Raw genomic sequence first — 13,346 nt, 5'->3', positions numbered from 1 at the left:
ATTGCCAGCTGGCCCAGTGGTTAACGCACTGGCCTGCAACTTTTAAAACTCACTTGCCATGGCTTCAAACCCCATCCATTCACTGATATATCACTGTTGATATAAAGAAATTATAAAAAATACAGACACCAACTTTCAAAAATTGTGGGTTACTGCAACATCTAAAATATCTGGTTATTCCAACACTTGCTATAACAGGTCCATTCTTTTTCCATATCGGTTATTTCCCACCAAGGCGGGGTGACCTCAATGAAGGAAATTCATTTATCATTATTCATTTAAAAGCTGTCTTGTCAAAAGTGTGTGGACATGACAGTTTAAATGACCCTCTGAACTGCAATAACTCCACCCGTCCTGCAGAGTGCAGGCACTGTACTTTCCACCTCCACAACTGTTGACCAGTTTTCTCTGAATCCCTTAATACATGTTACCAACAGCACGTCAAGTCATAAAAAATACTTGCCTCCACTCGCTCCAAGTACTCAGAACCTCCTTTACCTGCTCCATCCAACCTTTCTTGGGATGACCTCTTCCCTCCACCACACATTTATACATCCTTCCTCTCATCTTATTTTCTCCACCCTCTCTAAATGTCCAAACCACTTCAACAACTCCTCTTAATTATACTTTTGGTACCTAACCATCTCAGCTGTGGTTCATATATCGGTTTGCATGCAGCCAGCAGTAACAGCCTACTTGATCAGGTTCTGATCCACCGTAAGGCCTGGTCATGGACCAGCCCACAGGGGCACTGACCCCTGGAACTCCCTCCATGTATGCTCTAGCTCTTCTTTCTAATATCCAGTGTCACTCTGATTTTTGTCACAATAAAACTTAGTACGTAAATGTAAATGATAGGTGTTACATCAATATCACTGCATGAAAAGCATTTTAAACAATTTACAGTTTACTCTTCATGGTGTATGGCTTATGCTGTACCCTGTTAACAACAGGATATTACCTTGAATTCCAGCTCCATGCCAGTGACATTCTCTCCTGGTTCAACAGCCATCAACTCCTGAATGTGGGAGTGGAGATTACGTGCTGGTACCTCAGAGTTACCCGCCATAACAGCTTCAAGCAAGGCATCATGGATAAAGATGTACTGGTCTTCTGTTTGAACCTGTAAATTGATGAATTGTTAAGTACCAGTAATTGAAGTATGACTGAGCCCAAAAGTAGTAAAAATACACATACAGGAAAAGGAGATCTTTACTATCTTCAATGTTTCATCTACGCGAGACTTTTTCATCCACAATATCACAATTATTATTTAACAGGATAGCCACTCACTATCAATGTGAGTGTTTGGAAAGAGAAGACAAACCTTCGCAATCAGTCACTTATCGCTCTCTTGCCAGAGGTGTGCTGACATCACAACTCACATGAACCTCTCAATTGAAACATCTGTGCTGACATCACAACTCACATGAACCTCTCAATTGAAACATCTGTGCTGACATCACAACTCACATGAACCTCTCAATTGAAACATCTGTGCTGACATCACAACTCACATGAACCTCTCAATTGAAACATCTGTGCTGACATCACAACTCACATGAACCTCTCAATTGAAACATCTGTGCTGACATCACAACTCACATGAACCTCTCAATTGAAACATCTGTGCTGACATCACAACTCACATGAACCTCTCAATTGAAACATCTGTGCTGACATCACAACTCACATGAACCTCTCAATTGAAACATCTGTGCTGACATCACAACTCACATGAACCTCTCAATTGAAACATCTGTGCTGACATCACAACTCACATGAACCTCTCAATTGAAACATCTGTGCTGACATCACAACTCACATGAACCTCTCAATTGAAACATCTCCTCTCCTCCTCCAGAGTGCGGGCACTGTACTTCCCATCTTTAGGACACGAGTCTAGTTAACCTGTTTCCCTGAATCCATTCACAAATATTACCATGCTCACACTCCAACAGAATATCAAATCATTAAAAAAAAAAAAAAAAAAGGCCCTTCCCTCCAATTACTTCGAACACACTCATGCAAGCCTGCTTGATGTCCAAGGCCCTAGCACTCGAAACCTCCCTACTAACGATCCCTACCCCCTCTTTCCCTCTACCACAAATATACTTATCCTATTCTTCTCTAGCTGCCCAAACCACCTCAAGAACCCCTCCTTTTGGTAACTCCACACTCCAAATTCTCAGCACAATATTCACACCACACATTGCCTTCAAACATGATTTCTCTACTGCCTCCAATTTCCTTAATGTGACATTTAAGCCCCATGTTTCACACCCATATAACAGTGTTGGTACAGCTATACTCTGGTATATTCCATGGATAGGGATCTTTGTCTCAACATATACACAGTGATGAGAACCAAGGAAGTCAGGTGCTTGGTAAGGTTCAGGCTGAGGCGTCACAAAGTGTATATGAGGTGAGCCATCAACCAACATTAAAGTGAGGTCAGGTAATGTAAGATAATTCACTAACAACTACCATCATGACAATCTACTAATAGCTAAAGTTTTAGAAAACTTTCAAATATTTCTAATTCATATACAGTACCTTAGACTATCTTATTAACCTCATCTATATGCAGAAACACATTCATACTATACAACGTTACAATTTGTATTCACATTTACACAAAATTGCACTGTATGATTTTTACAAGAGAGTTTATTGTGCTTAACTCCTAACTCAGAGTTCAATACTAATTAACCCTTAAACTGTCCAAACGCAGATCTACGTTCACGTGCATAGCGCTCGGACCTTTATTTTCTCCATTTGAAAGTATATAAAAAATAACGTAGGACTACGTTTTGAGCGCTACACACATGAACATAGATCTACGTTTGGACAGTTTAAGGGTTAAAGTAATATCTCGTAGCAGGGTACTGCTGTACGTGGGATCCCACCATGTAATTCCTTTGGGCTCGCAGACAGGTGACGTGTCCGTATATGTCGACAGTATGTTCGTGCTTGATTCTCTCCAACATGGCATCAATGACAATGAAGGCTCCTGTTCTACCCACACCGGCACTGTAAAATACAAACATTTAGAATTTTAAGCCCAACCCAATAACTCAAAGTTCCTTCATTTTTCATTTTCTTCCATGCTTTGTTTTCTTAACCCTTAAACTGTCCAAACGTAGATCAACGTTCACGTGCGTAGCGCCCTGACCTTAATTTTCGCCATTCGAAAGCATGTAAAAAAAAAAATTACATCTACGTTCGGAACGCTACGCACGTGAATGTAGATCTACATTTGGACAGTTTAAGGGTTAATTTATTTACTCTTAATTACTTTAAGAAAACTTGCACACAAGAAAAACTAATTTTATATACATCTCTGAGTTTCCATCCGGAAACTGCAAGTTTCCCTTTATTAATAAAATAGCCATGTATATTTCTCTTTGTGAGTTTTAAGCATTAATGCTAATAAATAAAGCCTAAGGAACAATTTTCAGTGCGTAAACCACTGGACCAGCTGGCTACAATAAGATTAATCCAACTAAGTATATTTATACATCATAGGGAGGTTACCATGGGTCATCACTGTGACCACTAGCGTGTTCCCTGGTTTGTTTGCAATTGTCTTATTATGGCTTCCTGAATCAATCAGTACTCAAAAACATAATTAGATCATATTGATGTGGCATTTTTATGAAGTACCTGACATATACAATGCCAGTGAAACAATACATATACAGTGGTCCCTCGATAATTGTAAGGCTCAATAGTCGTAATTTTCGAAAATCGTAAGGTTATTTTCGTCAAAACATTGGCTCGTGAATAGTCGTTCGTCTGGGACGTGTACACACAGCCCCGAGCCACCTCACACTCCATTCCCAGCCAGTGTGCCATTGTTTATCAGTGAGTGAGGATGATCCCACGAGTTCATATAATACATTTCATAATATTCCATTCGTTTTAGTGTTTCCAACTGCTAAATAAGTCACCATGGCTCCAAAGAAAGCTCCTAGTGCCAGTCCTTTGGTAAAGAATGTGAGAAGCACATATAATTTAAGAACAAGTTTGTAGAAAAATACGAAGAGGGTGGTAGCAGTTGTAATAGTGGTAGAAGGTGGTACCATTGTAATAATGGTAGAAGGTGGTGGTAGCAGTTGTAATAATGGTAGAAGGTGGTGGTAGCAGTTGTAATAATGGTAGAAGGTGGTAGAGAGTGTCTTCTTCAGTGATTCTGCTAACTCCTCCAATGTTGTTGGAGTTATATAGGGCTACAGAAAACACCACCGCCTCAGCTGCTGCTTCACCACCATTATGGACGGTGTATGCTCACAGTGGCCCTTATACACCCAACATCGACAACACAGACCACTGTATAGTAAGACACAGTCACTCTGATGACATTGAGTGTACAAACACCAAAGTACTCAAGTTTTCCTGTACTGTGAATTTTTCACTGGTATTTTACTAGAAGTACATTTAGAAAATCCTACTAATACAGGTACTCCTCATTTAACGACCTACTGACATTCCTAAGAGTAGGTCGTTAAGTGAGGAGCCGCCCCTTACACTGATATTTCAAGCAAACTGTACTGGTAGTGGGTTCGTGTCAACCATCTTTTAGATATTGTTTTAATGTCACCTCTGGACCATTTATAACATTTTTTATAAAATTTGGATGTTTGAATGTACGTGGATGATAAAAAAGAAATGATTAAAACAAGTTGGATGTTCTAGCCCTAAGCGAAACTAAGCTGAAGGAGGAAGGGAGTAAAGGAGGTTTTGTGTGCGAGGGGCTTGGACTTCCAGCAAGTGTGCGTAAGCATGTTAGATAGGAACAAATGTTTTTTAAGATTTGATGTGCTGTTGGAGTGTAAGCAAGGTAATATTTATGAAGGGATTCAGGGAAACTGGCAGACCGAACTTGATTCCTGGAGATGGAAAGTACAGTACAGTGCCGGCACTCTGAAGGAGGGGTGTTAATGCTGTAGTTTTATAACTGTAGTGTAAGCATGCCTCTGGCAAGACAGTGTTGGAGTGAATGATGATAGAACTTTTTCGTTTTTGGGCCACCCTGCTTTGGTGGGAAGCGGCCGATGTGTTAAAAAATAAAAAAAGAACTTTTTTTTATTATTAACACATAGGCTGCTTCCCACCAAGGCAGGGTGGCCCAAAAGAGAAAAACTTTCACATCATTCACTCCATCACTGTCTTGCCAGAGGTGTGCTTTACACCACAGTTTTTAAACTGCAACATTAACACCCCTCCTTCAGAGTGCAGACACTGTACTTCCCATCTCCAGGACTCAAGTCCAGCCTGCCAGTTTCCCTGAATGCATTTAAAAAATGAAAAAGTAATATACACATACAGTACACTGGTCGGAGAGCTGGTAGAAAATCTGAGTGGTCGTTAAGTGAGGAGTACATGTACTCTGTCTAGTTCTTAAGTATGTAGTCTTAAGCATTAGGATAAGTTTACCCAAAATGCACTGCATACTAGTGGCTTTCTGTGACTAATATTATTTTATTACACGGAAACTACATTATATACGAATAATCCGCACACAGAAGAAAGAAACTTGGACCATTAACTAGTCATATTGTGTGACTAGTTTTCTTTCTTTCTTTCAACATACCAGCCATATCCCACCGAGATACGGTGGCCCAAAAGAAAAAAATAAAGTTTCTCCTTTTATATTTAGTAATATATACAGGAGAAGGGGTTACTAGACCCTTGCTCCCGGCATTTTAGTCGCCTCTTACGACACGCATGGCTTACAGAGGAAGAATTCTGTTCCACTTCCCCATGGAGATGTGTCACTAGTTAACCCTTAAATTGTCCAAACGTAGATCTACGTTCACGTGCGTAGCACTCCGACCTTTATTTTCTCCATTTGAAAGCATGTAAAAAAAAAAAACGTAGGCTTACATTCGGAGCGCTACGTAGAGCTACGTTTGAAGCACTATGCACGTCAACGTAGATCTACGCTTGGACAGTTTAAGGGTTAATGGTCCAACTTGGACCAAAACAGCATCATAATTTTCTTTTTCCTCTGTGCAGATTATTTGTGTACTCTTCCAGTCATGGTATTGTGCCTTTTTTATTCTTTAATTTACATCACCTGTGTACAAGATATAAAAATATGAATTTTGAACCCAAATTCCCTCTCCTCCTCTGAAACACAAATTCCAATACAGTTATTTATAACCTGCAAGAACTATTAACAAAAATTCACGTTACAAAAAATATCTGCTGTGCACACGGTACCTGCAATGGACAATGATTGGGCCCGACTCTGCAGGGTTGACGTGGCGGACACGTCGGAGGAACATGAGGAATGGAGAGGGATGGTCAGGAACTCCGTGGTCAGGCCAGGCAGTAAACTGGAACTGTCGAATCTCACGGCGATCCAAACTACCAGACTGAAAATACATTTAAAGTTCAGTTCACTAAATTTAATATTAACCCTTAAACTGTCCAAAAGTAGATCTACGTTTTTTCAACATTTGAAAGTATGTAAAAAAGCCTAATTTTTTTTTTTTTTACATTTGAAAGAGTATTAAAAAAACTTTGATCTACATTTGTTTTGTTATATCTGAAAATAGTAAAAAAAGTAGATCTACTTTTGGAACACTACGCATGTGAACGTAGATCTATGTTTAAGAGTTAATAAACTAAATTAAAGATATTACACTAAATATGAGGGTTCTTAATTTAACATATCCCCAATTAAATGGATTTTGGATTTACTAACAAAAATCTGTGGCCACAAACAATGGACAATGATTGTTAAAACCAGAATTGTCTGTCATCACTGCTTTTGGATTTAATAGATAAAGTCCAATAAATCCAGAATCTGCCATTATTATGATCATAAAAAACCTGATCATTCAAATGTAATAAAATTTATAAAACAAATTCAAATCGCTCAAGTGAATGGAATAAGAAGAGATAAGAAAAGATTTTATTCGGATTTTTAACCCCGGATAACCCAAGAAAGGCAGTGCGTCATCAAAGGACTGCCTGTCTTATTTCCATTGGGGTCCTAGAATAAACAGCCGAGTGTGATCATGTCACAAGATCTCACATTCAGGAATCACAAGTGTCACTATCACAAGGAAAATGATGGGCTGGATAACAAAAACCTTCAAAAGAGATGCCAAGTCTATGATGGTCCATTTTAAGTCATTTGTTTTCTCCAGGATGGAATATTGTTGTACACTAACAGTCTCAATGAAAGCTGCTGAAATTGGAGATCAGAATGTATGGAGAGCCTTTACTGCTTGTAAAAATTTAGTTATGCTCCCAAATTATTCTAAAAATACAAGAAGCCCATCAGAAGATTGAGAATTCACCAAATGAAAAGTAGGGATGCAATGAGTACACTAGAAATCATTAACTGAGAAGTCTTCATGGGAAAACGGAGAAGAGTTCTTCCTCCGTAACAGGCGACTAAAATGCCAGAAGCAAGGTGCTAATGACCCCTTCTCCTGACTAAATTTAAAAAGAAAAACTTTTGTTTTTCTTGTTAGGTCACCCTGCCCTGGTGGGAGATGGCCAGTGTTAAAAAATGTAAAGGGACCATGACTTTTCAGCATCTTTCCTTCAAAGAAAGGGAATTACCAACACACCCCCTAGCTGTCTTCAAGAAGGAATTTGACAGATTTCTCAAGTTAGCTCTTGATTAGCCAAGCTGTTATACCTATGTTAAACAGTGTGCAGCTAGCACCAACAACCTTAGTGATCAGGCCATCAACCAGGAAGCCTGGTCTGGGACCAAGTCACAGAGGCAGTGACTCATGGAACTGACTCCAGTAATATTCAGACAATACAAGATTCAGACTGTTGAAAATAGTATAAAACACCAACAAGTTGAGGATAAAGACACATGTGCCAGAGTTTGGTTTTATATTCTTCAAAAGTTTTGCCTATACAGTAAGCATTATCAGTCAGATCCAGAGGAGAGGGACGGATTACCATTACTGCTGCCTACAACACATTCTCCTTTGTATTTGACTGATGAAGGCTGCTATGCAGGTGAAACATTTCAAGAATAGAGATACCCAACTGTTGCACATGCATCTTCTTCCTCAAGATTAACACTATAGTATAAAGGACAAGATTAAGACTATGCTGTAAAGGACAACAGGATTACGACTATGGAATACAAAACAACAGAATTATGGCTATGGTATATAAAACAAGAACAATATTAAGACACCCATAGGAATATTTTGCTTTACCCGCTGCAGCTGGAAGGTCCTGACAGTGTACGTGGCAAGTTCCTGCACGTCAGTGAGGGTAACATGCATGATTCCATACGTCTCCATGGCAGACACCCTGGCAGGCCAGTACTGGTCACACTTGATCCTTGTACGCTCCTCTAGCTTAGTCATCATCACAATGGTGCAAGATTGCTGCTCCCACAGCATACGCCACAGGTCTCCAAATGTCTCAGGAAGAGGACCCTGAAAAAAACATGAAAGATAATGCATCGAATATAGTCCCAACGAAGTCTGTATGGTAGACAGTCATGGTATAATCACAAAATCATAATAACACAATTGGAAACAAACCACGGGATGGGTGACATATGAACTCATGGCAAGTTCAAACATCCCCTGTTCCATGGTTTTTGTTTTAAGAAACACACATGGTAGGGTGTGCAAAAGAAGAAAATTAAAGGTGAATACAGGAAAGAGTAAGGTTATGAGGATAACAAAAAGATTAGGTGATGAAAGATTGAATATCAGATTGGAGGGAGAGAGTATGGAGGAGGTGAACGTATTCAGATATTTGGGAGTGGACGTGTCAGCGGATGGGTCTATGAAAGATGAGGTGAATCATAGAATTGATGAGGGAAAAAGAGTGAGTGGTGCACTTAGGAGTCTGTGGAGACAAAGAACTTTGTCCTTGGAGGCAAAGAGGGGAATGTATGAGAGTATAGTTTTACCAACGCTCTTATATGGGTGTGAAGCGTGGGTGATGAATGTTGCAGCGAGGAGAAGGCTGGAGGCAGTGGAGATGTCATGTCTGAGGGCAATGTGTGGTGTGAATATAATGCAGAGAATTCGTAGTTTGGAAGTTAGGAGGAGGTGCGGGATTACCAAAACTGTTGTCCAGAGGGCTGAGGAAGGGTTGTTGAGGTGGTTCGGACATGTAGAGAGAATGGAGCGAAACAGAATGACTTCAAGAGTGTATCAGTCTGTAGTGGAAGGAAGGCGGGGTAGGGGTCGGCCTAGGAAGGGTTGGAGGGAGGGGGTAAAGGAGGTTTTGTGTGCGAGGGGCTTGGACTTCCAGCAGGCATGCGTGAGCGTGTTTGATAGGAGTGAATGGAGACAAATGGTTTTTAATACTTGACGTGCTGTTGGAGTGTGAGCAAAGTAACATTTATGAAGGGATTCAGGGAAACCGGCAGGCCGGACTTGAGTCCTGGAGAGGGGAAGTACAGTGCCTGCACTCTGAAGGAGGGGTGTTAATGTTGCAGTTTAAAAACTGTAGTGTAAAGCACCCTTCTGGCAAGACAGTGATGGAGTGAATGATGGTGAAAGTTTTTCTTTTTCGGGCCACCCTGCCTTGGTGGGAATCGGCCGGTGTGATAATAAAAAAAATAAAAATACAATTTAAGAAATGAGCATTTTACCAGTAAGCTCTCACATAAAACTATTCTATCCAGTGCAATTTTTGGCAAATGCAGTTTAAAAGTCTATCCAAAATTGAACTTGCCACATGCTATTCAGTCCCAAACCACTGAACGAGTGAAGTTTGAACCCAAGGCAAATGAGTCCTGAAACTCCAGGCCAGTGCATAAACCACTTGGCCACCTTGCTATTCAGTCCCATTTACAAAAACTTGCACTATATAATGGGGCCTTATAAGAGAGCTGTCTATATGGTGAGAGTAACAAATTGTTAGGAAAGCTGGGAATTGAACTGACTTATCCAGAGTCATCAAGATGGTAGAGTTATGGACTTGTAAATTAAATACCACTGGTCTGGTCCCCAGCACTCCTGACACAATAAGCCCCTCACTAGCAATCAGTGGCAAACCTATATTTTTTGGGGCCCCTGAAGCTTGAACTGTTATGGGGGAGCCTCTTCTCATACAGCAGACCCAAAATTTTTAAGCAATGTGGACTACAGTCACTTCTGGGGCCCCTCAAGGATTAGGGGCCCTGAAGCTTAAGCATCATTGGCTTCATAGTAGATCTGCCCATGCCAGTGATGCAACAAGAACAAGAAGAGATGTTAGGAACAATACAATGACTGGAACAATGCACAAACAACCCACACATAGGGAAGAGAAACTTACGACATTTCAGTCCAACTTGGTCCATTGATTACTCACACCGTGACTAGTCAATGGTCCAAGTCAGATCGAAATGTCATCGTAAGCTTCATTCTCCTATGTGTGGGATGTTTGTGTAGTGTTAGAGAAAATATGATCACAAAATAGTTTAGTGCATAGACAAGGATAAACTCACTACCGGTGACACAAACTACACACTCAAATGAGCCACATGGACACTAGGAAATAGTTTGACTCAAGAAATCAAAATAACACAATTGCAAACAAAACACAGAATGGATGTGATTTGAACCCCTGGAGATTTACAACTCACTTGTCATAGGTTCAAGCCCCAACCGTTCAGTGTTTTCCTTTTAGGAAACATTTCTTAAGGACCGAGATAAGTTATAATAAAGTGGAACAAACACCACCCAAAGGTTGAACACTAAGTATGACAGGGATCAATCATCAGCTGATTGAAAGTTTACAAGTGGAACCAAGAGCTGAATTATCATCATCATGGGGGAGCGCTAAACCCATAGAGATTAAACAGCACCTGGGGTAGGGGGTGGGGGATTGATGGAAGGCATTCATGCTTAATTCTGGGAATTGGAGCACAAATCCAATTCCACTAGCCTGGCCCATGGCCGAGCTCAGAGAGTAGATAAACTCTTGAAACTCTTCAAAGGTAAGAGTCTCTCACCAGTATCAAGGAACATCCTTACAGGGGACCAGAAGCTGAAGCTCACTTCTCACAAACTAAAACAGAGTACAGAAACAGAAAGGAACTAAAACAGAGTACAGAAACTGAAAGGAACTAAAATAGAGTACAGAAACTGAAAGGAACTAAAATAGAGTACAGAAACAAGCTAAAACAGCACAGAAACAGAAAGGAAACGAAGTGTGACATACAAATGATGATGTACAAGCAACTAAATATGAAGAACAGAAAGAACATTTAGAACAGGTATCCCCCTGATATTTCAGTATTAACAGAGAACAAAACTACACTATAACAACTAGTGAGAACAATTATACTAACAAATAGCTAATAGGTAACATGATGAAAAAATTACTAAGGACAGGATACCATACTCACATAGCTGCAAATCATTAATTGTTGACAAATGGTTTGGAAAACTGACAAGTTATATTTAAAACACTTGGCTATCTTTATTGTGGAAATGTTTCACCAACAAGTGGCTTCCTCAGTCTGGTACAGACATGAAGGGTAAAGGATAAGGAGTATAAGGTAATCAGTCCCTCAAGACTGAGGGACGAGGGACTAATTACCTCGAACTACTCCTCATCCTCCACCATACGTCTCTGCACTGGACTGAAGAGGCCACTTGTTAGTCAAACATTCCCACTTGGGTATCTTTACCCAAGTGTTGCACAAATGTCTCAATCATCAAATCGGTAATTACTCTTCAATCTTTCTGCTTTTTAAATACAGGAGCTCCTCAACTTACGATGGGGTTAAGTTCCGACAAATCCGTCCTAAGTCAAAAATATCGTAAGTCGAATATGAATATGATGTGCTAAATTAATAAGTATATAAACAACTCCTGTCACCGAATAAATAAACAAATAATTACTGTAATTAACTAAATACCAGCATTGAAAAGTAAATGAATACAAGTTTGGGACTTGTTTCCTTCATGATGGGTATTCATCTCAAGTTTTATCTACATACTTTGGAGCAAAGAAATTACTTTGTAGATGCTGCAAAGTAATTTTTTGCTCCAAAGTAATTGCTTTGCTCCAAAGTAACTGCTTTGCTCCAAAGTACCTGCTTTGCTCCAAAGTACCTGCTTTGCTCCAAAGTAACTGCTTTGCTCCAAAGTAATTGCTTTGCTCCAAAGTACCTGCTTTGCTCCAAAGTAACTGCTTTGCTCCAAAGTAATTGCTTTGCTCCAAAGTAATTGCTTTGCTCCAAAGTAACTGCTTTGCTCCAAAGTACCTGCTTTGCTCCAAAGTACCTGCTTTGCTCCAAAGTAACTGCTTTGCTCCAAAGTAATTGCTTTGCTCCAAAGTAATTGCTTTGCTCCAAAGTAATTGCTTTGCTCCAAAGTAATTGCTTTGCTCCAAAGTAATTGCTTTGCTCCAAAGTAACTGCTTTGCTCCAAAGTAACTGCTTTGCTCCAAAGTAATTGCTTTGCTCCAAAGTAACTGCTTTGCTCCAAAGTAACTGCTTTGCTCCAAAGTAATTGCTTTGCTCCAAAGTAATTGCTTTGCTCCAAAGTAATTGCTTTGCTCCAAAGTAATTGCTTTGCTCCAAAGTAACTGCTTTGCTCCAAAGTAATTGCTTTGCTCCAAAGTAACTGCTTTGCTCCAAAGTAACTGCTTTGCTCCAAAGTACCTGCTTTGCTCCAAAGTAACTGCTTTGCTCCAAAGTAACTGCTTTGCACCATTGTAAAGTCGAAAAATTATAAGTCAAACTATCACAAGGTGAGGAGCGCCTGTATATATATGGTATAGCATCTATATCAACATGAAACCAAGACACTTACCTGAGTGGCAATATAAGCATTTTGCTTACGATATCCATCGCAGAAATTAGCATTGATGTAATCACTACCAGAAACGCCCTCTAATGTCTTAAGGACCACTCTTGAATGGTCGTAGGCAATGACATTAGCGTAACGATTCTTAGGTTTATTGATTTCCAAATTACTGTTGTCCCAAGTAAATTGTTGGCCAGGTTCAATCGACTGAAATTAAAACAATCATTAAATTTTTGTTTTTCCTGCTCAATGCCACGATTAACTAAAAAGACTTGAAAATTAAAAATATTTTACTGCTCTATGTGCACAAATTTTTGGAAAAAATAGTGTTTTTTGAAAATTTATGGCTTTATAGAGTTATAATAAAACTCTACACAGAATAAAATGTTGTGCCAATATAAGTTTCTTTTGCAACTTTTTTGTCTTCATAAAAAGAAATTTCAGTACATAAATCAGTGAGGTACAGTCTTCCTGATGTAAATTTACATTTTCAGAGAAAACTTAATAATTAGAGATAACACAGTCTTCGTTGTGTAAATTTACATTCTAGTTATTTTAGAGAAAGCTTAGATAAATGGTGCACCACAAAGT

At 39.6% G+C, this 13,346-nt stretch overlaps 2 protein-coding genes across 6 annotated transcripts in view; one reads left to right on the top strand and one right to left on the bottom strand.

Moving 5' to 3' along the window:
• Positions 1 to 13,346, top strand: part of LOC138855409 (tyrosine-protein phosphatase Lar-like) — a 1,956,413-nt gene that overhangs the window by 1,745,469 nt on the left and 197,598 nt on the right. The window lies entirely within an intron of this gene.
• Lar (tyrosine-protein phosphatase Lar) overlaps positions 1 to 13,346 on the bottom strand; it is a 102,319-nt gene that overhangs the window by 10,968 nt on the left and 78,005 nt on the right. For all 5 annotated transcript variants that reach the window (XM_070104636.1, XM_070104639.1, XM_070104637.1 and 2 more), the window contains 5 exons: positions 12,762 to 12,962; positions 8,205 to 8,429; positions 6,229 to 6,383; positions 2,910 to 3,033; positions 962 to 1,123 (listed from right to left, as the gene is read on the bottom strand). In XM_070104636.1, the coding sequence (XP_069960737.1) occupies positions 962 to 1,123; positions 2,910 to 3,033; positions 6,229 to 6,383; positions 8,205 to 8,429; positions 12,762 to 12,962 (867 nt within the window). The remainder of the gene's footprint in view (positions 1 to 961; positions 1,124 to 2,909; positions 3,034 to 6,228; positions 6,384 to 8,204; positions 8,430 to 12,761; positions 12,963 to 13,346) is intronic.

The sequence above is a fragment of the Cherax quadricarinatus genome, chromosome 93 (assembly GCF_038502225.1).
Source record: "Cherax quadricarinatus isolate ZL_2023a chromosome 93, ASM3850222v1, whole genome shotgun sequence".
Classification (NCBI taxonomy): Eukaryota; Metazoa; Arthropoda; class Malacostraca; order Decapoda; family Parastacidae; genus Cherax; species Cherax quadricarinatus.
This window is presented reverse-complemented; position numbering and strand designations above follow the sequence as displayed.